The sequence below is a fragment of the Hyperolius riggenbachi genome, chromosome 8 (assembly GCF_040937935.1).
Source record: "Hyperolius riggenbachi isolate aHypRig1 chromosome 8, aHypRig1.pri, whole genome shotgun sequence".
In the NCBI taxonomy this organism is placed as follows: Eukaryota; Metazoa; Chordata; class Amphibia; order Anura; family Hyperoliidae; genus Hyperolius; species Hyperolius riggenbachi.
The window spans coordinates 33,312,604-33,336,911 of NC_090653.1; the positions used below are offsets into that span (position 1 = coordinate 33,312,604).

The 24,308-nt window shown below is 43.0% G+C and overlaps 1 protein-coding gene across 6 annotated transcripts in view; it reads left to right on the forward strand.

Annotated features, from left to right (window-relative positions):
• Nucleotides 1-24,308, forward strand: part of COL11A2 (collagen type XI alpha 2 chain) — a 235,462-nt gene that overhangs the window by 86,689 nt on the left and 124,465 nt on the right. For all 6 annotated transcript variants that reach the window (XM_068250195.1, XM_068250194.1, XM_068250196.1 and 3 more), the window contains exons 2-5: nucleotides 4,546-4,710; nucleotides 9,171-9,381; nucleotides 11,272-11,434; nucleotides 20,535-20,666. In XM_068250195.1, coding sequence (XP_068106296.1) covers nucleotides 4,546-4,710; nucleotides 9,171-9,381; nucleotides 11,272-11,434; nucleotides 20,535-20,666 — 671 coding nt within the window. The remainder of the gene's footprint in view (nucleotides 1-4,545; nucleotides 4,711-9,170; nucleotides 9,382-11,271; nucleotides 11,435-20,534; nucleotides 20,667-24,308) is intronic.

Here is a 24,308-nt window from a genome sequence, read left to right on the forward strand (position 1 = left end):
AGGTGGGGCAAGGGCGTATCTTAAAGTGTCCCTCTTTCTTATCTCAAAAAGTTGAGAGCAATGGGTTTGGTTGTTGAGATGCTAATTTATGCAAATCTATGCAGCTCGAAAATTGACCAGTGGCAGTAATTGCATTTGATCTGTTTCCGAGCTGCAAATATGTACCAGTTTGGAATTATTAGCATCTGGTTGAGCGTCCCTAGTGGCCATTCTAGGCGTCTTCTGTGTGTGGGATATTGATGGTGCAGATTTCACTGTCTGATGCAGGTGTGACCAGGTGACCAGGTAGTGTCTAGCGCCTCAATAATTGGTTGATAGTCCCTCTTCCCCTCGTCAGACACCCCTGTATTGGTTGTTCTGTGAGCTGGATTGCTGAGCCGGGTACAGGGAAGGGTGTATTTCTGATGATGGATATAGCAGACGTCGCTGGCATTTTCACTGTGAAATATTTACAGCTGCCAATTTCCATTCTCTCAGCGCTGCGGCGGCCAGACACCTGCGCAGCTCTGCAGACCTCTGAAGTTCTGTGTGAGGAGCCGTAGACTGGGGCGTGGATGTGCTGTGTCTCTGCAATGCTCTGCAGCTGTGTGTACTGATGCTCTGCAGCTGTGTGTACTGATGTTCTGCAGTTTGTGTATCTCCCTGTGCTGCCTTGTAGGGATGAGCATTCAAATTTGGAATGGGTTTGCAGATGCTTTGCATCGGAAACAGAATCATTACATATGTGAAGTGCCGCTGGCCACTACACTTTACGTTGGACCTTAAACAATGTGGAGCGTGGTGGCCAAAGGAGGCTACAAGTAGTGCTGCTCGGATACCCCTTTTCAAAATCCGAATTGAATTCGGATCCGGATACCCAGATATCCGGATCCGAATGGGATATCTGAATCCAAAATTTTTGGTATCCGAGTAGAATCGGATATCCGAACCCGATATTCAGGATATCCGGTTGGATTCGGATATCCGAATAGAAAACCGAAAGTGGCCTTTAAAATGCTTCGAAAATGTTTTTTAATCTCTCTCTCTCTCTCTCTCTCTCTCTCTCTCTCTCTCTCTCTCTCTCTCTCTCTCTCTCTCCTGAATTTTACCATTGAAGGCCTCTATTCGGGTATCCAAATTTACTATCCGAAGAGATTCCGGATTTCATACAGAAATGCGAGTTTGCTTGGATAGTGCTATTCGGATTTACACTGATATCCGGAATCCAATCCAAAGTTCGGATAGTGGAAAAAGTTCGGATTATCTGGGTAGTTCGGATACCCGAATATTGGATGAGCAACACTGGCTACAAGGTCCACATATGTAATGATTTGGGTTCTGAAGCATTCTCTGCAGTGCTGTCCATTTATGTGCTTTTCTGCAGTTCTGTCCGCCTTATGTGCTTCTCTGCAATTCTGCCCATTTATGTGTTTTTTTTGTGGTGCTTTCCATTTGTGTGCTTCTCTGCTGTGCTGTCCATTTACTTGCTTCTCTGCAGTGCTCTCCGTTTATGTGCTTCTCTGCAGTGCTGTCCATTTACTTGCTTCTCTGCTGTGCTGTTTATGTGCTTCTCTGCAGTGCTGTATGTGCTTCTCTGCAGTGCTGTCCATTTACGTGCTTCTCTGCAGTGCTGTCCATTTACTTGCTTCTCTGCAGTGCTGTCCATTTATGTGCTTCTCTGCAGTGCTGTCCATTTATGTGCTTCTCTGCAGTGCTGTCCATTTATGTGCTTCTCTGCTGTGCTGTGTATGTGCTTCTCTGCAGTGCTGTCCATTTATGTGCTTCTCTGCTGTGCTGTCCATTTACTTGCTTCTCTGCTGTGCTGTTTATGTGCTTCTCTGCAATGCTGTATGTGCTTCTCTGCAGTGCTGTCCATTTATGTGCCTCTCTGCAGTGCTGTCCATTTATGTGCTTCTCTGCAGTGCTGTCCATGTATGTGCTTCTCTGCAGTGCTGTCCATTTATATGCTTCTCTGCAGTGCTGTCCATTTATGTGCTTCTCTGCAGTGCTGTCCATTTATGTGCTTCTCTGCAGTGCTGTCCATTTATGTGCTTCTCTGCAGTGCTGTGCATTTACTTGTTTCTCTGCAGTGCTGTCCATTTATGTGCTTCTCTGCAGTGCTGTTTATGTGCTTCTCTGCAGTGTTGTCCATTTATGTGCTTCTCTGCAGTGCTGTTCATTTATGTGACCCTCTGCAGTGCTGTCCATTTATGTGCTTCTCTGCAGTGCTGCCCATTTACGTGCTTCTCCGCTGTTCTGTTCATTTATGTGACCCTCTGCAGTGCTGTTCATTTATGTGACCCTCTGCAGTGCTGTTTGTTTATGTATAATTTCTGCAGTGCTGTCCATTTGTGTGCTTCTCTACAGTGCTTTTCATGATTATGCATAGCTGAAAGGTCATCAGGGATGTCACTGGAGATGTGATGGGTATGTGGCTGGAGGTGTGGCGAGGGCATGACCAGACATGTGGTAGGGGCATGACTGGAGATGTGGTACAGGATGTGGTACAGGAGATATAGCAGGGGGTATGGTGGGGACATATCTGAAAGGTCAGCAGGGTGGTCACTGGAGATGTGATGGGTATGTGGCTGGATTTTCAGGGTCAAGACACACCCCTTCCTCAGTGCAGAATACAATGGTTAAGTGTGTGAACCAATTTATACTGGTATACTGCATCAGGCATTGTTGCCATTGCCCTGGTCTACGCACCTCTGCAGCAAGGGCAGCAACCCAGACTTTAGCTGTGCCATCTACCCTTATTCTACTTGGACATAACACTCACCAGCTCATCATGCCTCAAGGCATATGAACTTTAGTAGTCAGGCAGCGTATTTTGTTTAGTAATTGATGCACAAAATACAGAAGAGAGACAACTAAAGAAAACAGAAGGACAGGGGTGTCTAGCTTCCTATAAGTAGAGTAATGGTAAATCCAGGTTCGGATTTGTACTCTTTACTGCCCAAGGCCACTGTCAGCAGCTGCCCCCCCTCTAGTATACGTAGCCAGATGACCCTTCCCTCTCCCTCCAGTATAGGTAGCCCGTTGACCCTGCCCTTTAGTATAGGCAGCCAGTTGACCCTTCCCCCCCACCTATCGTTTAGATAACATGATGACCCTCCCCCTTCCCTCCAGTATAGGTAGTCTGACAACCCCTCCCCCCTTCCCTTTAATATAAGAAGCCAGATGACCCTCCCCCTTGCATATATTATTATTATTATTATATATTTATATTATTATATATAGATAGCCTGATGACCCCCTTTCCCTCCAGTATAGGTAGCGAGATGACTCTTTCCTCCCAGCCACCCCAGTATAGACTGTTGCCCACCCGCCCTTGATCCTGTGGTGCCCTAAGCCATGGCCTATGTGGCCTTGCCTTGAGCTTCCTTGCCCTGGCTACATCTGTAACTAATATTATGGTGTCTTGGTTTTGTGACCTGTTTTCAATGTTTTGACTCATTAGATTTGGTTAAAAAATAGAGACTGTCCCTCTACAAGAAGAAAGGTTGGACCTTTGCCCCGTTCCGCAGTTTGCTGATTAGCTGCCTGTACACATAGCTCTCCAGTAATGGTCACAGTAGAGTAACACACTGTACAGCGACTCCTTTGTAGAGTGGGGGGACCGTGGGGGATGTTGGCATCCTGCAGGCCAGAAATATGAACAGAGGTCACAGAGGGTGACAGTGATCAATGGCGGGAGTCAACGTTATGTAAATGTCAGCACTTACCTTGTTGATACATATTTCATTCCAACACTCTCCTCAACAGGAATATTTAGTCTCTCGCTTTATTTCTCCATGCACACGTGGATGTCATCAGCTTAATGTAAATCATGTTATCAGTGTGAGTTCCCGCTTTATAAACATTGTGTCTGGTTATATAAAATCCAGCTCCGGGAAGTAAAACTACTTCATTTTCCATGGTTCAGGAAAAAGTTAGAATATCTTTTTGTTTTTTTCTCTGTGCTGCGACTGCTCATTGGAGACATTTTCCAAAGATAATGATTTTAGTTTACTCTAATCGTCACGATTGCTATGCGGAGCCTGCACTTCCGTAAAGGCAAAGGGGAAAATTGCCCCGTGGCCCCGGAGCCTGATGGAAACCCCCCAAGGGGCCCCTCCTCCCCTTCAACTATGGTGACCCACGAGAGTGGGGGTGCTGTGTGTTTACTCCATATAGGAAAAGGAGGTGAATAATGGGAGCCCCAAAAATGCTTTTAAGAGGAACACATGATGGACACCTAATGATATTGTGGGGAGGGGGACATTGTTTAAAAGGAAATAAATATGCCAGCCTCACTTCAGGTGAGAAGGAAATAAACATGCCAGCCTCCATATCCTTCTCACTTCAGGTTTTCTCATTGCTGGTTTTCTCCAAGTCGTCATTCAGAAAAAAGTCTGACCTCATTGCCTGATGTAAATATAAGTTTGCCAGCAGAGGGCGTGTTCACAACTCTGTACATGACTTATGATGAAGGAAATATGCTGCAGGAAGCATGTGAAACTTAGAAACCATATGGTGCACTTATCTCCTGTCTCACCCCAGTTTTTGGCTTTTTCTCCACAGACCCCGTTGACGTACTGAAGGGACTGAAATTCCACTCACAGCCTGCAGGTGTGAAGAAGATCCCCGGCTTCTGCCCGACGCGGCGTTCAAGCACTGGTGGAGATGTGGCATTCAAGATTTCAAAGCAAGCACAGATTAGCGCCCCCACGTGGCAGCTCTTCCCAGGTACTTACATGGCATGAAATCCATTGATGAAGTCAGGGAGAGGAGGTTGGTTAGTACAGGACAGAAAAAAACCAAATACTGTATGCTACTGATCGCTCTTGTTTTGCTAACTAAGATCCTGTGGTCAGAGAGTGAATGTGAGTACCCCTTCAGTGCACAAAGCTAAAATTACCTTAAAGAGGAACTCCAGCCTAAACAAAAATAATGTCATTAAGTTACATTAGTTATGTTAAAATAGATTGGTAATATAATCTCTTACCCACCCTGTTTTAAAAGAACAGGCAAATGTTTGATTTCATGATGGCAGCCATCTTTTTGGTTGAAAGGAGGTGACAGGGAGCATGAGACACAGTTCCAACTGTCCTGTGTGCTGATCACCTCTCCCAGTGCTAGGCAACGTGAATAACAACATAGGAAATCCCATCATGCTCTGCACAGCATCAGGGAAAAAAAGCCCAGGCTTTTTTTTCTTTGATGGGTGGAGCTTAGATAAAAATGCAGCTAAAAATGATGCTTTGGTAAGAAAAACAAAGTTCTGATGCTGTTTTTTTTTAGTTCTGCTGAATAGATTTTTAGTCCGGAGGTTCACTTTAAATAGAACAATATGGTTGTCAGCTTCTGACCAACCACACCAGTTCTGCACTTTACTTTTAAAGCTCAACCTCTTAATCCAAACGAACTGGAAGATCTCCCCATTCCCCATAAGAACCATAGAGGTTGATTTGCAAAGCTTACTTCTTTTTCACCTTAACTGTAAAGAGAGGTGATGCATGAGATAAACAAATAAGGGCCCATATGCAATTAACTTTCTCCTGAGTTTTCTCCTAGGAGATCTTTTTAATTTTCTCTTTAACCACTTCACCCTACCTGGACGAAAATTTTCGTCCAGGTAGGCTGCGCGCACTCCCGCGGGTCCAGCGCGCGCGCTCCCGTGGGCCCCCCGTGCGCGCCCCCGCTGCTGGCCGTTAGCCCATCGATCAGTGAAAGGGATTATAACTCCCTTTCACTGATCGGACCCCCCCGGAGAAAAGCCGACAGCGTCTCTTCAGACGCTGCGGCTTTTCTGAGCTCTGGTCTTCTTTCTTCTTCCTGGGAGCGAGATCGATCGCTCCCAGGACTTTTTGACTGTGGCCATCTTGTGGCCAAATAGCAAGCTACAGCAAAAACACACTTTGAAATAAATAAATACATTTGTAAACATTAAAAATCCCCTGTTTACCTCCCACACCAAAAAATACCCACATACAAGTTTTAATAAAAAAAAAAAAAAAAATTACAATAATAATAATAAAAAAAAACATAAATAGTTACCTAAGGGTCTGAACTTTTTAAATATGCATGTCAAAGGAGTATATCAATATGATTTATTAAATTATGGGCTTCTAAATAGTGATGGCCGCAAATTGAAAAAATGCACCTTTATTTCCAAATACAGTATTGTCGCCATACATTGTGATAGGGACATAATTTTAACGGTGTAATACCCGGGACATATGGGCAAATACAATACGTGAGTTTTAATTATGGAGGCATGTATTATTTTAAAACTATAATGGCTGAAAACTTTGAAATAATGAATTTTTTCCGTTTTTTTCTTAATCTTCCTTTTAAAATGCATTTACAGTAAAGTGGCTCTTAGCAAAATGTACCCCCCACAGAAAGCCTAATTGGTGGTGGAAAAAACAAGATATAGATCAATTCATTGTGATGAGTAGTGATAAAGTTATTGGCAAATGAATGGGAGGTGAAAGTTGCTCGGATGTAAAAAAAATCTCAACCCTGTAGGCTGAAGTGGTTAAAAGAACTTTACAGCACTTTGTAATGGAAAAGTACTCTTAAAATTATTTTGAGTATTTTCTTGCTTGCTGTTGGTTTAAATAGCATTGTGCATGGTTCACAAAGCTTTTCTGATATATTCTAACCCTATTTATTAACTCATAATTTATCTCCACTTAAATGACTTAACTCATGGTTTAGCTCTCCTTATTTGACATAACTAATGGTTTAGCTCTCCTTACTTGACATACCTCATGGTTTAGCTCTCCTTATTTGACGTAACTCATGGTTTAGCTCTCCTTATTTGACATAACTCATGGTTTAGCTCTCCTTATTTGACATAACTTATGGTTTAGCTCTTCTTATCTATTTATCTCATGAGTTATCTCTCCTTATTTGTTTATCTCATGCATTAGCGGAGTGCTTATGCATGAGATAAACAAACAAGGAGAGATAATTCATGAGATAAATAGATAAGAAGAGCTAAACCATAATTACAGTTAAGGTGCAAAATAAGTAACCTTTGTGAATCAAACCCGTTATGTGGACAAGGTTTGAAAATAACAAGGAAAACTCAGGAGAAATAGTTAATTGTATCTAAGCCAAGGAGGGATAAATTATGAGTTAAGTCAAATAATGACAGATACCAGTAAATCATGTGTCAAGTACGGTAATTTATGGAGAGATAAATTGCGAGTTAATAAGTAAGTTGAGATAATTCAACAGAAAAGCTTTGTGAATCAGCCCCATAGTGAGGTATAAAGTACATATACAGAAATGCCTTTGACACAAAAAAATGCTCAAAAAGGACTATATAATATCTAAACAATCCATGTAAATCATGAGCCATAATTAACAGTATCCCACAGCGGGGTAACAGAAGTTCCACCCATGAAATTTACATTTTACCCCAGATTTGTAACTAGACGGGAGCAGCCCTTGAGATTGCAGGGGGTCCAGAGATGGGAGAGGTCCCCAGCTTATAACCTTCCCTCCCTCTGATACTCCAGATCATCAGGTGTGCTTGTGGCTACACAAGTTATGGGTGGGAAGATCCTAATAGGCACACTTGTTTTTGAGCCCTGTAAGATGGGCCTCCAGGCTGTGAGAGTCAACACGAAGAGGCAAAGGAAGGGGTGTGACCATTAAAGGGTCCATCAAAGTTTTGCTGGGGGCCCCCATAATTTGTAGTTACACGCCTGCTTTACCTTGCCATGTTCTTCTTCCAAAAAAATGCGTATTTCTTCCATCCTTTTAAATTACCCGATTTCTGAGTTTAGTCTATGGTTGACTTTGTTTGTCTCTTAAAATGGGTGTAGACTTAAACCTTTAGCTCCAGATAGAAGACTGACAAACACTCATATCTGGCCCACCATCTAAAGACTAGCCCATAGACCAGGCATGGGCAAACTTGGCCCTCCAGCTGTTAAGGAACTACAAGTCCCACAATGCATTGCAGCAGTCTGACAGCCACAGTCATGACTCATAAAGGCAAATGCATTGTGGGACTTGTAGTTCCTTCACAGCTGGAGGGCCAAGTTTGCCCATGCCTGCCATAGACTCTGCAATGCTCGTATTGCAGGCACTCTTTGACTAGTGGTTTGCCGATGTGCAGTAAATGCCGTGCCACCATCCAATGCAGGGGCAGGTAGCAATGGTAATTCAACGCTTCCATTATGCTCAGCCAAACAGAACCTTTCGTGCAACAGATAGTCTGCTGAAATGCTCAACTGTGGTCATGCCACATAACTAAAGTATATTTGTGGTTGTCTAAAGTAGGTTCTACCAACATCCTCTCAAGGCATAGCAGCTGGCTTTGTTCTCGAAAACCTCTGGATGCTCCTGCTCCTTCTGAAGCATTCCCTATAATACAAACTAAAATCTTTAACAGGCAGAATAGGAAACCCCACATCATGGCCATGGTTAGGCGCGCAGACTGGGAAGTCAAGTACAGGATTCACATCAATTGTGTGTCCAACACATATGTTGATTCAACTATCTATCATCCATAAAACACCCGTACTCGGTTTCAGGAAGACTGAAAGAAATGTACTTCGTCGAAAATGTCCAGCCCAAATAGATTCCTTCAATTGGTGACAAGGGTCACGTCAGTGAAATTATTAGTCCTTATTACAGAGTGATTTGGTTAGAAAAGTGTACAAATGTTTTTGTGTTTTTGCAACGCTGCCCTTGTTTGATGTCTATTCATCACACAGCAATGCCAATAGAACTCATAACTCTGACTGATGGCATTTCCCCAGTAAGCCATCAAATAACCAGGGGTGTAACTAAGTAAATCATTAGGCCCTCCAGCAAGACTTTAATAGCCGCCCCCCCCCCCCCCTCCAACATTCGCATCTTCTTCCCCCTCCCTTTGTGGTGATACCTACAGGCAGTGGGCCCATCTGCAGGGCAAGGCCTGTATCGGAGGGAGGGGAAGAAACTAGCGCTCTTCTGCAGCTGTACAGTGTACTTCCCCTATAGTTATTCTTCTGCACATAACTTTCCTGATTGAGGAAGACTTTGTAGAACCTTTATGTTAACCCCTATTATCCTCTGCTGATTAAAGCATGAAAACAGCTTTGCTTAAATTGAGTAGCTGCATTAGTTTGGCTTCTGGTAGCAAACCCTGCTCCAGGAGAAGGCAGTTTGTCTGTAGAGCTAACACTTCTGTCCTTCAACAGGTAAATTCCCAGAGGACTTCTCCATCATGGCCCTGTTCCGGGCGAAGCCAGGCACACAGGCTTTCCTCCTGTCCATGTACAGCGGAGATGGAATCCAGCAGATCGGTGTAGAGGTGGGACAGTCTCCTGTCTTCCTGTATGAGGACCAGCATGGAAATCCAAAACCTGAAGACTATCCTATATTCAGCGGGATCACACTGGCCGATGGAAAGTCAGTAAATATGGCTAATATCGCCCCCCCCCCCCCATAATTCTTCATTGTGTCTCTGTTGTCACACTTTGTTTTTACCATTCCCCATTGCCTGGCTTAGCTACCTCTACTTCTTCCATCTCAGTCTTTTTCTGGCCTTTACTACCTGTTGGAACGCACAACCCCATTTTCTTCCCTCTCCTGCTTTCCTCTATTAATGAATAGTGGTTCCACTAAGTCAGGGGTGTCAAACTCAAATACAAAGTGAGCCGAAATTGAACTCTGGGAGCAAGTTACGGGCCAACCTTAATGTCTAGTGGTCTAATAGCCCACCTCCATCCCCTATACAGTTCTCTGGTGTCTAGTGGTCCTCTCTCCCTCATCTATAAAATTCCCTGATGTTTAGTGGTCCTCCCTCCTTTATACAGTCTCTTTGTGTCTAGTGGCCCCCTCATTCTCCTATATAGTTCCCTGTTGTCTAGTTGCTCTCTTCCCTCTCCAATACAGTTCCCTGGTATCTAGTGCTGCCCCCCTGCCCATATGGCTTCCCTGGTGATCTAGGGCTTACCCTCCAATATAGCTTCTCTGGTGGTCTAGAGTGGGCCAAACATAATTCAAAGTGAGGAAACCACCTGAGGGCCAAATCTCATGGCTCTGAGGGCCCGATTTGGCCCATGTAAAGCCCAATCTACACGATACGATTCTTTGTGCGATTCAATTACGATTCTATTTACGATCCGATTAAATCCGACATGTCCGATTGGGATTCAATTCGATTTGCCATTGCAAAACAATGACAAATTGAATTGAATCGAATCCCGATCGGACACGTCGGATTTAATCGGATCGTAAATAGAATTGTAATTGAATCGCACAAAGAATCGTATCGTGTAGATGGGGCTTAAAGAGACTCCGTAACAAAAATTGCATCCTGTTTTTTATCATCCTACAAGTTCAAAAAGCTATTCTAATGTGTTCTGGCTTACTGCAGCACTTTATACTATCACTGTCTCTGTAATAAATCAATGTATCTTTCCCCTGTCAGACTTGTCAGCCTGTGTCTGGAAGGCTGCCAAGTTCTTCAGTGTTGTGGTTCTGCTATGAACTCCCCCTTCCAGGGCCCTCTATGCACACTGCCTGTGTGTTATTTAGGATTAGAGCAGCTTCCCTCTTCTCTCTTATCTTTTACAAGCTGGATAAATCGTCCTCTGAGCTGGCTGGGCTTTCACATACTAAAGAATTACAGACAAGGGAAAAGCTGTTTGCAGGAAGAAACAAGCAGCCTGAAACTTCAGTGCATGAGAACAGGGGGAAAGAAACACACAAATAATCTCTTGAGATTCAAAAGGAAGGCTGTATACAGCCTGCTTGTGTATGGATGTATTTTCTATGTGTGGACATACTGTACATCAACCTACTTCCTGTTTTGGTGGCCATTTTGTTTGTTTATAAACAAACTTTTTAAAACTGTTTTTAACCACTTTTAATGCGGCGAGGAGCGGCAAAATTGTGTCAGAGGGTAATAGGAGATGTCCCCTAACGCACTGGTATGTTTACTTTTGTGCGATTTTAACAATACAGATTCTCTTTAAGCCCTAAGTTGATCATGTTGTTATCATTAATGGTGAGGCTGAACGTATAACGTAACGTACAGTGTGCTCAACTCACTGAGCTCAAACTTCAGGCATTGGGTGGATGATTTGCTGTTGTCCAGCTGACACCAAAACATAACTGATGGGAAACATGTCACATTTTTGGCAGTTTCCTGAAGAAATGCATTCTGGGACCTCATCCCAACATAGTCTTTGGTACACAGAGAAAGGGGAGGAGTCTGCACATGACCTGAAGCTCTCGTTTCTAGTTATGTCCTTGGTTTTACTGATTATGTGTCCTCCTGTCCCCTCCATGCAGATGGCATCGCATAGCTCTGAGTGTACACAAGAAATCGGTCACCTTGATAGTGGACTGTAAGAAGAAGATCACGAAGCCACTGCCGCGAGGGAACAAGCCCATCGTGGACCCAAAAGGAATCACTGTATTTGGGATGCGTTTCTTGGATGAAGACTCTTTTGAAGTAAGTGCTTAGGCTCCCTGTTAAAGTATCAGGTCACCCAGCGCTGATAAATCAGGAATCTGGTGGGTTGAATTGTGTACGTAATAATGGGGTGCCTGGAAATTTTGGTGCCCAGGAAGCCAATAGTAGAATATCGGTACATTTACCAATATTCTACTATTGAAGTTAAAAAGAAGAATTGTAAAATATGAGTATTAAATACCGATATTTTGCTATAATTAAACCTTACCCTTCTCTCACACAGAACCCCCCCGACGACTAACCCTAACCATCTCCATTGCAGAAGTACCCTACCTGATGCCTCACCCTAATCACCCCGCCCCCTGCACAAACACACTACCTGATGCTTGGTCCAGTACCCAATGTTTAACCCTAAAATCCCTAACTATCCCCCCTCCTGCACAAACCCTAAACCCCCTCCGCTCACACACCTAACCTTAACGCCACCCGCCACCCCTATTTTTTTTTCTTTCATGTGCTGACAAAGGTACCCATTGAAATTGCACCACTGAGAGGTAATTTGGGTGCTTATGTAGCCCGATTAACATCAGCCGCTAGACCCAGCGCCCCCTATCAGGCAATAACATTTTGCCTCAGTATCGCTATTTCAGTGGGTGCCTATGACAGCGCCCAAACTTCCAGCAATAGCGGTCGCCCAAATTTCCTGCTTCCGTTTGAAATAGCTGGTCTCTTCTAGTTGCTTACACTCTTCAGTTGCTTACACTCTGCTTGTTACCTTGTATCACGTATACAATGAAGTAGAAATCCCCTAGGGAGAGTGGGAGCCCCTCGTAATTGCTAGGGGAGTAAAGAACACAAGTTCAGAAGTCTCACCACCTGATGTTTGGAGAGATAGAAGAACCTGTAGATGATCCCTAAACTCTGATATGGTGAAATCTGCTCCTTGCTAAGGTCTGGCACCAAAGTGAATGGTGTCTAACACTTGGATGTCTTATATGTCTATATAGTGAAACCAGTCTCACGTCGGGCTGTATCTCAACAAACCGTAGACTATCATTTACTAAGATATTAGTAGACACAGTGGCCTCAATTCACTAAGATCATGCTGGAGATAATAAGGCAAGAGATAACTTACCTCCACACAGTGAGAGTTATCTTATCTCTTCATTCCTTAAGTTTAATTTACCTCCTCTGTAGTTATTTTCACACGCAGTTAATTAACAGCCTGTCTTTAACTCTGGAGTTATTTTAAGGATTGGAGAGTTAACTTAAAGACAGAAGAGTTAACTTTAGGCTTGCCTGAGGTAAAATGTTTCCTGAATACTACATGCCTTATCACCATGGTAACAACTCTAGAAGAGTTATTAAAGACAGGAGATAAGCTTAGTGAATTGAGGCCATTGACTCTACACAAAGAGCGGGAAATTATACCATTTTTGTTTTTGCTGACCTGGTTACAGTAAGCTGTAGTGCGATTGGGGTTACTGTACTTTGCAAACAGACATAAAACTCATGAAGTAGGCTCGGTTTTTCATTTGCTGCCGAAACGTTCAGCCAACAGAGCCAGAGTGTCTACTGTATGTGTGTCTTGTCCAATCCTGGCCCAGCTCACTGGCTTCGGTGTAAGTGCTTGGCCCAGGTCACATGTGCTGTTCCATTTGGCGACATCTAGTGGGAAATCAGTGCTCTGCGCCAGACCCTTCTAAGACACCCACCTGCTATGTTATTCATTGTAAATACAACTGGAGCATGGGAGCTGGATGAGGGATCTGGACCCTATACAACTTCACAAACCTTATGTGAGAGGGGACTTTTTACATTCTCAGTGACTGATCAGTAAAGTATTATTACAGATGCTGCCGCCCCCTCCCGCTGAGCTGCCCAAGACATACTTACCAGTGCAGCCCTCATCTTTGCCATCTGCGCGGAAACATGAGGGGAACTAAGTGGAATTTTCCCCAAGAGGTTTATTGGGCAATGAATTCAGCTATTTGCAAGGGCGTAGCTATAGACATATCCATAGCATACGCTATTGGGCTAAGAGGCAGTAGTGATCCAGTCTGCAGCTTAGCCTAAACCTGTCCAACTTATCCAATAGTGATTATTATTATTTGCTACAATTACGTCAAATTTAGCATAAATTTTCACAATTATGTCCATATGTAATTACGATTTTTACGATAATTTTGTGCCGACTTTAGTGGTTAATAGCAAAACTCTCATAAATGCTATTGCCACCAAAATTGCTATGTATGTTGAAGGGAATGGTGGGAACAAGGCAAAAATACATTTCAAAAAAACCTTGTAGTTTTTGAGAAAATTGATTTTAAAAATGCAAAGGAAAACTGTTTTGTTTTTTTTTTAACTCAGAAAAATTAAAGTTTAAGTTACTGATTTCATTTGCAAACAAAATGAATTATGATTTTAGCCAAAACTTCGCACAACGATTTTGTGGATGCAAAATTTGTGCTCATCAACCCCGTACAACAGAGCTTCACTGCATCTGTAAGCGCTGTCCTACTGGCATGTATATTATGTAATCTAGTGTTGGGGAGGGTAGGTAGACATCTTTGTGTCCACATGGTGTATGCATAAAGGCTGGATGTAAATACAATTTATTTCTGCAAAGGCCACATAGGCAATGATGTATGAGAAATACTACATATGGAAGAGGAAGGGGGTTCTACACAAACAATGAAGGCTACGGTACGTGGAAGAGTGGATCACATGCATGCAAAAGAGGAGGTATTCTGTACATGAGTGGGTGGAGCTACACAAGGTAGATAAGGGCTTTTTGCATGTAAGGGGGCGGGACAAGACAGGTGGTGTAAGACAGTGCTATCTAACTTAATGGGCAAGGGGCCTAGCACCATATTTTTTGGCTGGAGGGGGCAGAGGATTAATGTCCTGTCTTTGGGGGGCGGAGCCAAGCTCAAACAAAAGGTGGGCCTGCAGGAGGAGGGGGCATAACACAAAACATGGTTTGAACAAAAATTCAATTGGCCCTCATAGTAGGAACCGGTCAAAGCTACTTATGCAGCTGGTACAAGGGCACCCCTTCACCACCGAAGCAGTAAAGCTGACCGTTTGTGGGCCTGTAACTCAAGTTACAAAAAATAGTTTGGACAAGTGAGTGCGGCCCGGGGGGCAAATCTGCCCTGTGGGCTGCCAGTTGGACAGCCTTCTGGTCTAAGAGGGAAAATGGGGTATATCTGTTGACGTGTACATCAGGGCCGGGCCGAGGCATAGGCTGGAGAGGCTCCAACCTCAGGGCGCAGTGTAGGAGGGGGCGCAGAATTCATTCAGCTGTCATTCCTAATTGTGTTTGAAGCAGAAATAAATAATAAAAGGGGATACATAGCAGTGACTGCAAGCCAGATAACTACATATTAAGGTGTTGGGGAGGTTGTGGGCCCTGTGGAGCCTCTTAGTTTAATAGCAATCAATGTGTGACGGCTGGGGTGGGAGGGATGGAGGGGCGCACTTTGGTGTCTCAGCCTTGGGTGCTGGAGGACCTTGTCCCGGCTCTGGTGTACATTATAGGAAATATTCATATATATGAGGGAAAGTGAACAGGTTACTTATTTGGCAGTGATTAGGGGCCCCCTTAAGATTTTGCAGTGGAACCCCATGGTTTCTAATTGCACCTCTGGCTATTAAAGGGAATTTGAAGTGACTATAAACTTATGATCTAATGAATTGTATGTGTAGTACAGCTAAGAAATAGAACACTAGTAGCAAAGATATGAGTCACATATTGTTTCCAGTACAGGAAGAGTTAAAGAGGCGCTTAAAGAGGAACTCCAGCCTAAACAAACATACTGTCATTAAGTTACATTAGTTATGTTAATTAAAATAGATAGGTAATATAATCTCTTACCCACCCTGTTTAAAAAAAAACAGGCAAATGTTTGATTTCATAATGGCAGCCATCTTTTTGGTTGAAAGGAGGTGACAGGAAGCATGAGACACAGTTCCAACTGTCCTGTTTCCTGAGCACCTCTCCCAGTTGCTAGGCAACGTGAATAACAACATAGGAAATCCCATCATGCTCTGCACAGCATCAGGGAAAAAAAGTTCTGATGCTGTGAAACTGTTAAAGAAACACCATGCCTTTTCAGTTCTGCTGAGTAGATTTTTATTCCGGAGGTTCACTTTAAGCCTGGAAAAAAAAGTTTGACTCACCTGGGGGTTCTACTAGCCCCCTGCAGCCGGCCCGTGCCCTCTCAGTCACTCACGGATTCTCCTGTCCCCAGCCACTAGCTACTTTTGGTTTGCCGACAGGCCTGGCCACGCGTAGTCTTCTTCGCTTTCCTGTCCGCATTAGTGTCCTGCGCGGGACGCTATTGCGGAGGGGAACTCTTAGAAGGAGACGTGTGGCCAGGCCTGCGCAGGCGCAGTGAGCCTGTCGGCCGCAAACAAGACTAGCTGGTGGCAGGGGACAGGAGGATCCACGAGTGCACAGGATGGCTGCAAAGGGGGTTTGGTAGAAGCCCCAGGTGAGTAAAACTGATTTTTTTTTTTCAGGCTTAAGGATCCCTTTAAGAAACTTCAGGTGTTATTTATGCAAAAGAGCTTCTCTGAGCTCTCTGACTAATTTAGTCAGAGAGCAGCGCTATGTTCTGAAACACTTATACATCAAAGAAACGGTGAAAGACAACTTCCGATAAGATTTTACCGCAGGGAAGTTTAAAGGGTCATTAGCTCTTCTCTGTTTCATGGTTTAAAATGCAGAGCGTAGTTTATAAACTGCAAATATGACAGAATGATGCAATGTTATAAAAAAAAAAGCTCTATAACGGAAAATAAAATTTTGAGACTCTTTTCTTTTACTAATGTTCTATTAATTATCTGTACTACACATACAATTCATCATATCATAAGTTTTTTTTTCTTGCTTCCATGTCACTTTAAGTGGATGAAAAGCTCTCTTCATCTGCTGTTCATACTTGTTGTCACCAGGTGGCACTTCAGCAATCTTTATGATTAACTTATTGTTATGTATTTAAATAGTGTTGGCACTTCATAGACTACACTGAACAATGTGTGTCATTTGTTGTTTCTCAGAGGCTCACAACCTGATGCCCTCGTCACAGTCATAGTCTAATGTCCCTGCCAATATAGCATCAATTGGGGAGAAGCCAGTTACAGAGAAACTGAATTGAAAATAATGTAATTAATACAATGGCTTATTTTTTTTACAATAAAATTTCATAATTTACTTAGTATTTGCCCATTGTTAAAGAGAATCTGTACTCTAAAATTCTTACAGTAAAAAGCATACCATTCTATTCCTTATGTTCTCCTGGGCCCCTCTGTGCTGTTTCTGCCACTCCCTGCTGCAATCCTGGCTTGTAATTGCCATTTTTAGGCAGTGTTTACAAACAACAGACATGGCTGCTAACCAGAGTATCATAGGCTGAGAGGAGAGCTTGGAGAGGGTGTGTAAAGCTTCTGCCTATCACAAGCAGTGCTGCACATTCCACACATTCTAGCCTGAGCCCGACAGAGGGAAGAAGATAAGATTTATTACAGAGACAGTGCAACTAGAAAAGGCTGCAGTATGCCAGAGCACATTAGAACAGGTATAGGAAGTTAAAGGATAGAATAAATAAGGCTCAACATTTTGTTACAGAGTCTCTTTAAATATTTCCTCACCCTGCTTTAGGTTCTAAAATGTATCACCGGTACTGCTGTCAGGTGCATCATTGCTGAATGTTTATTTGTTGAGAGTTCCAAAGCCAGTAGAAATAATACTCGTTCTCCCAGAATGTTCTGGAAGTATAATTCCACATAGCTAAACCACCTAGGCTGTGACATCCCTGGGAAGTGCATGCTAATTGTATGACAGTTGGCATTAGGCCAGTTAATTGCTCTTGCAAGGCAGAATTATTAACATCGCATTGTCCATCTCTACATCTCAGTCATTTATGGATGCAATTTTAAGTTGCTGGACCAAACTCTAGAAGATAAGCTGGGTGGTATCTTTCTCTGAGACATAGAACAGCGTATTGTAGCAGCAGAATAAAGCATGTCATTTTGTCTATTCAGCTATCTGAGCAGCCTGCAAAAAGAATTCAGAATCATTTCACACCTCCATAATATCTAGTTGTTGTGGAATCTCTATGGTCAGTTATGATCTTTGAGCTCCACCTTGTGGCAGTAGGTGAGAACTTCAGGGACCTCAATGTTGGTCATAGAACTGTAAAAATGAGTGCCACCATGTGGCAGACTGACAATAAGGAGGATGTTCTAGAATTATTTTTACATATATACAGTCAGAGCTGGGACAAGTTCCTCCAGCACCCAAGGCTGAGACACCAAAGTGCGCCCCTCCATCCCTCCCACCCCAGCCGTCACATACGGATTGCTATTAGACTAAGATGTGCCACAGGGCCCACAACCTCTCCAACATCTTAATCTCTAGTTATCTGTCTTGCAGTCACTGTCATGTATCCCCTTTTCTTATTTCTTTCTGCTTCATACACAATTAGGAATGACAGCTGAATGAATTGTGCGCCCCCTCCTACACTGCGCCCTGAGGCTGGAGCCTCTCCAGCCTATGCCTCGGCCCGGCCCTGTATACAGTATACTGTGTAACTTCCTAATAAATATTCAATATCTTATTATTATCATTATTCTTTATCCTAAACAGCAAATACCATTCATGGTAAATTAGTAAAGTGTATAGATTACAAACAGGAGGCAAATAATCATAAAAATCATGACACGGCCCTATTAGCCTTACAGTTCAAGGACCTTATTTATAAAGGTATAATTAGACAGTTCACTATTTCCTTATCAAAAATGTTTGCCGTTATTTATAGCCAGTATTGTGTATATCACCAAATTTAAAAGAAATATGGGTGAAGATTTTTGGCAATTCGATCCACAAGAAAGAAATAAGGGCCCCACACACAAGGGCCCCAGACTCTCATGAAGCAAGGTGAGACATTTGCATCAGGGGCAGAGATTACAGGGGCAGCATGTTGTACTGTGTTTACACTAACAGCATGCAGTCAGAGTAGGAAGAGAAGCAAGAGAAGAGCGAGGTGAAGAGGTCATCATTGGGGGAAAGCAGCTTGTTGTGCTGTGTGAGGAGTCTGACAGTGAGTGAGCAGGGGGGAGGCAGGAGAGTAGCAGTGTTTCATGCGACTTTCACGGCAGAAGGGAGGAGGTGGCACTGCTATCCTGACTAAGGAGGAATGGAGTGGCCGAGGGTGAGCAGCTTGTTTGTCCCAGTCTCACAGCCAGACAGTGTGCTGCAGCATGTCATGTGAGAATATTAAATGAAGCAGAGTAAATTGTTGGGTTCTGTGTGATCATTCCAAATCAGGGAGCGGAGGGCATCCTCACAAGTTTTCCTCAGGCAGCAAAAAGTCTAGAACCGGCCCTGTCAGTACAAGGATCACATCAAAATTTTTTGGCCTCTTTACGTTTGGCCCAAAACTGAAGGACTACCAGTACCCTTATTATGGGGGCCCTCAGTCAAAGAATGTGGGTTGCTACAAAGCACTATATTAACACAATTCAACCATTTAGTGAGACATAATACAAAATGCATCCAGTGTGATACAAAATGCATCGAGTATCATGCAAAATGCATCCAGTGTCATACAAAATGCATCCAGTGCAATACAAATGCATCGAGTGTCATGCAAAATGCATCCAGTGTGATACAAATGCATCCAGTGTCATGCAAAATACATCCAGTGTGATACAAAATGCATCCAGTGTCATGCAAAATGCATCCAGTGTCATACAAAATGCATCCAGTGTCATGCAAAATACATCCAGTGTGATACAAAATGCATCCAGTGTCATGCAAAATGCATCCAGTGTCATGCAAAATGCATCCAGTGTCATGCAAAATGCATCCAGTGTCATGCAAAATGCATCCAGTGTGATACAAAATGCATCCAGTGTCATGCAAAATACATCCAGTGTGATACAAAATGCATCCAGTGTCATGCAAAATGCATCCAGTGTCATACAAAATGCATCCAGTGCCATACAAATGCATCCAGTGTCATGCAAAATACATCCAGTGTGATACAAAATGCATTTAGTGTCATGCAAAATACATCCCAGTGTCATGCAAAATGCATTCAATGTCATGCAAAATACATCCCAGTGTCATGCAAAATACATCCCAGTGTCATGCAAAATGCATCCAGTGTCATACAAAATATACCCAGTGACAATAGGGAAACTGCCCTTCCCCTTGGATACGTGAAACATAAGTAAGCATATAAAAGTATATCTTCCAAATACAATGTGAAAATGATGTCTATCAATGGGAAAAGCGTTTTCTTAAACTGCAAGACGTATAAAACCACCTAGTTCTCTGATTTTCTAGCTGAGTCATGCCTCTTGCACACTACATGCGTTTCCGATTTGCGATTTTTATTGGTACTGCATGCTGCGTTTTTTCAGCCTTCTTTTTCTTATTTTGATAGCATTCAGGGAAAATCGGAATTGTAAATCGGAAACGCAAATCGGAATCACAAATCTGATTTGCAGTGTGCAGGGGGCCTTATGAATATCAAAAATAAATCAAAATAAAGGATTCTGGGATCAGCACTCACAGAGTGAGTTAGAATAACATAATCAGGTACAATACAGTACTGTGACCAGCCCCATAGAACTGTATGGACAGTGAGATGACATGCAGAATTATTATTGGTAAGTTGTAAATTACCGGTAGAAAGAACTGTGTTATTCCTGTGTAACTAGTTGGAGGCAGTGATAGTTTAGTAACCAGCTAAATGGACCAAGGACAGTTCTCAGCATGCTTGAAAATGTGAGTTTTAGGTTATGCTTGAACACAACCAAAGATGGAGAGTGTAAAAATGATTTAGAGAAAGGAGTTCCAGAGCAGGAAGGAGGCAGGTGAGAAATCCTGAATGCGGAACTGGCGTAAGTAGGAAACGGTGACTATGGTAGATGAGGGGAAGAGGTCATTGGCAGTAGGTACATTATGTGTAAGATGGTATCTACTTTTAAGAATGAGTCTCTGCTGTGGGATCTAACAATGATCATTTAGGGCTCATGATGTCACTAAACAGCCATATGTCTTTTGTTTGTTTCCTCTAAACTACCTGTGTAAATTAACAATATCGACTCTTCTCCTCTCCAGGGTGATATTCAGCAGCTTCTTGTAGCGAAAAATCACCAAGCAGCTTATGACTACTGTGAACACTACAGTCCGGACTGCGACTCTGCCCTGCTAAATGCGCCACAGGCCCAGGACCCCAATACCAGGCAAGATGTAAGTATGGGGGCATTTGCGGGTGAAGGTCTGAGATACATTCCTCCGTGGCAGACCTATTCCATTCCTGTAACCACGATGTCAGTATATTATGAAATTGTTACCTCTTTGTATTTTCCTTAAGCCATGGCAGGTGTAGGATGGCCTTCTTGAACAGAAAGTATTCACAAGTCATCACTTCCATAACAAATCCAGAACGTCATGACATTATGCCTAGTAGATAGTAGAGAACTGTCACCCATTCTACATCCTTAACTACTGTATAGTATAAACATTTGTATAACTTGTTTGCAGTTGATTTAGGCCTGTTGGCCACCGGCGGGATGAGGTGGGGTCAACATGCCTTCCTGTTGCCCACCGGTGAGATGAGGTGTGGCCATCATGCCTTCCTGTTGACCATCGGCTAGATGAGGTGTGGCCATCCTGCTTTATTGTTGGCCACCGGTGAAATGAGGTGTGGTCACCATACCTTCCTCTTGGCCACTGGTTAGATGAGGTGTGGCCATCTTGCTTTCCTGCTGGCCACCGGTTAGATGAGGTGTGGCCATCTTGCTTTCCTGCTGGCCGTTGGTGAGATGAGGTGTGGCCATCCTGCCTTACTGTTGGCCACCGGTGAGATGAGGTGTAGTCACCATGCCTTCCTCTTGGCCACTGGTTAGATAAGGGGTGGCCATCTTGCTTTCCAGCTGGCCATCGGTGACATAAGGTGTGGCCATCCTGCCTTCCTGTTGGCCACCGGTGAGACAAGGTGTGGCCATCACGCCTTCCTGTTGGCCATCGGTGAGATGAGGTGTGGTCATCATGCCTTCCTGTTGGCCATTGGTGAGATGAGGTGTGGTCATCATGCCTTCCTGTTGGCCATCGGTGAGATGAGGTGTGGTCATCATGCCTTCCTGTTGGCCACCAGTGAGACGAGGTGTGGTCACCATGCCTTTTACAGAGTAGGGTTCAAATAGCAATCAGGTAGAAAACTAATCAGGGCATAGTGGTGGGTCACTACAGTATACAGATAACATAATGCTATGTTGTTAAGAGATGCAGGAATAAATATTATAGCCTTTCTACGTTTCCTGAATTTTCTTAGTTTCTTCTGACATGTGGCAGTGGAAGGACACATGTTATAATGATTTAAATTGGAGGCTTAATACCCTTTCAAAGCTGGTATCTGCCATCATCCTAACATCACCTTAGGTTTGGGCGGTATTATGCATTTAGTTATCTTATATCAGCACCCATTAGTAACAAGTTAGTAGGCAGAATTGACAAACAATTTGAAGATATGACTTGGTGTTGCTGACTGTTAGGGGCAGATTTATCATAAACTGCTGAGAACAGATTTTGTCTCTACACTACACATTGCTGCCCTCCAGAAGCTAGCCTCCAGTCTTCTAACCATGGACAGGAGATTGCCTTGCAAATTGTTGCTATGTGCATTTCTTATATTGTTCATGGAACAGATTGAAATTCACAAATTTCCACGAAATACACAAAACTTGCCTGCCGCTCTCACCTTGGAGTGGGTGGGCAAATTTTGTATATTTGATCTGAAAGAAACAACATAGAAATCGTGGGTCTACACTGTAAACAATCAAGAGCTAGGGAAGTATCTGAATAACGTATGCTCCATCTCCAAATAGAGATACTTGCTTCTTACTGACTTATTATGTGTACTTAATTTTTTTTATTTCTAAAGTGATGTTCCATGAGAAATACTCGTAATTAATAAAATAATGTTTTTTATTTGAGCCAGTAGAAAACAAGTATCTTAACTTGGAGGTTGTTTGATGACATTTGCTATGACGAGACATTCTTGTGTTGAAGAATCATAAAGTGGCAGTAGCAATATCTGAAAGTTCTTCATATCTTTAAATCGCGAAAATCTTAAAATTTACAAATAAGAAGCTTGTTTCTTCCTGAGTAAAAAGTGCCATAAATTACTTCTCTCCTATGTAGCTGTCACTTACAGTAGGTAGTATAAATCTGAGATTACCAACAGGTTTTTGGGCTAGTCCATCTCTCCATAGGGGATTCTCAGCATGGCCTTTATTCTTTATAAAGACACTCCCTGAAAAGGATGAATACAAAGATGCTGGCCAGCCTCCCTGCTCAACATACACTTTTGTTGGCAGTTGGACGGAGCAACTGCCATTCACTAAGTTCATTTTGAAAATAAAGAAATCCCTGTGAACCCCCCATGTGGAGATTTGCTAATCCAAAACCTGTCGGTAATGTCAGGTTTCTACTACTTACTGTAAGCGACAGCAACATAGGAGAAAAGTAATTTATGGCTCATTTTACTCTGGGAGAAACGTACTTCTTATTTGTATGTGTTTACATATATTTTAAATTTTAAGATTTTTGCGACAGAGGTCCTTTAAGTTTTAAAGAAATTTAAATAAGAGTGAGATGCTCCAATGCAACCATTCAAAATGAATGCTCCCCCCTTACAACGAACACTCTATTCAAGTTTTTTTGTAGGTGTTGGAGAGAATGCTGGTGAAGGTGCTTAGCTGGTATCCAAAGGACTTGTTCACACTTTTTTATGCGTTCTACGAAAAGGTCCACCCACACCTAATCATTTTGAATACCTTGTTTTGTTTTGAATTGGCCTTAAAATGACCCAGGAAAACACTTGGGCAATATAAGCAGAGTATAAACAGTAGTAATAAAGTATAGAGTCAAAAATTATGTTTGGAAAAATCTGCATGGCAAAATTATTTTTTGGGACTCCAGAGTTACACCCAGTTGAAGTACATCTGCTTTACTACAAATGTCAAGAGAACGCATTCCAGTGTCAGGAGAAAGTCCCTCCTCTCTGACATTTCATGCCTCTCTGTTTGTCCTTTAATGTGATAGATGGCTTAACCGACCAATGGGGAAACTCTGAAGTTCACTCTTCTTTCATCTCAAGTCTAGATACAGTTGCCCCAATTTCTGGAATGGTTTAGAATTCGGGCATGTCATTTTAAATGAATGGTAACCTGTGATTATTTACTTTATACTTTATGCTTATACTTACTGCAGCTTAGAGATAGACAGAGAGGCATGTCATCATGACACGCCCTTCTTTATTAAACCCCGCCCTCTTTCTGCTCAGTAGCAGAGCACAGAAAGGATGATATGACTTATTATATAACTACAAGGTCATGTGAGAAATGAGAAAAATTACACATATGAACTGACAGCGCAGGATTCCCTTCCTTACACTCAGGGGCGTAGCTAGGAATCATGGGGCCAAATAGCAACATTTTTATTGTACCCCTCAATTTTTTTTATACGGTAACTTTTTGCCCCAGGTAGCCCCCCCACCCAATATTAGGTCATCCCCAGTACAGGTAGACACGTTATATATAAACAGAGGTCCCCGCAGTAAGTGTAGTCCAGTATAGGTAGCCAGATTTCCCCTGCCTCCAAGTACAGGTAGCCAGATTAGCTCCCCTAAATGATAGGTAGACAGTTTACCCCTTCCCTAAAGAATAGGAAGCCAGATTAGCACCCCCTCAACTCAAAAAGTATAGGTAGCCAGATTACCACCCTCTTGCCCCCCTAAAGGAATGTTAGCCAGATTAAACCCCCCCCCCCCCCCAAAGCATAGGTAGCCAGATTAGCACCTGCCCTCCCCAGATTACCACCCTTGAGGTA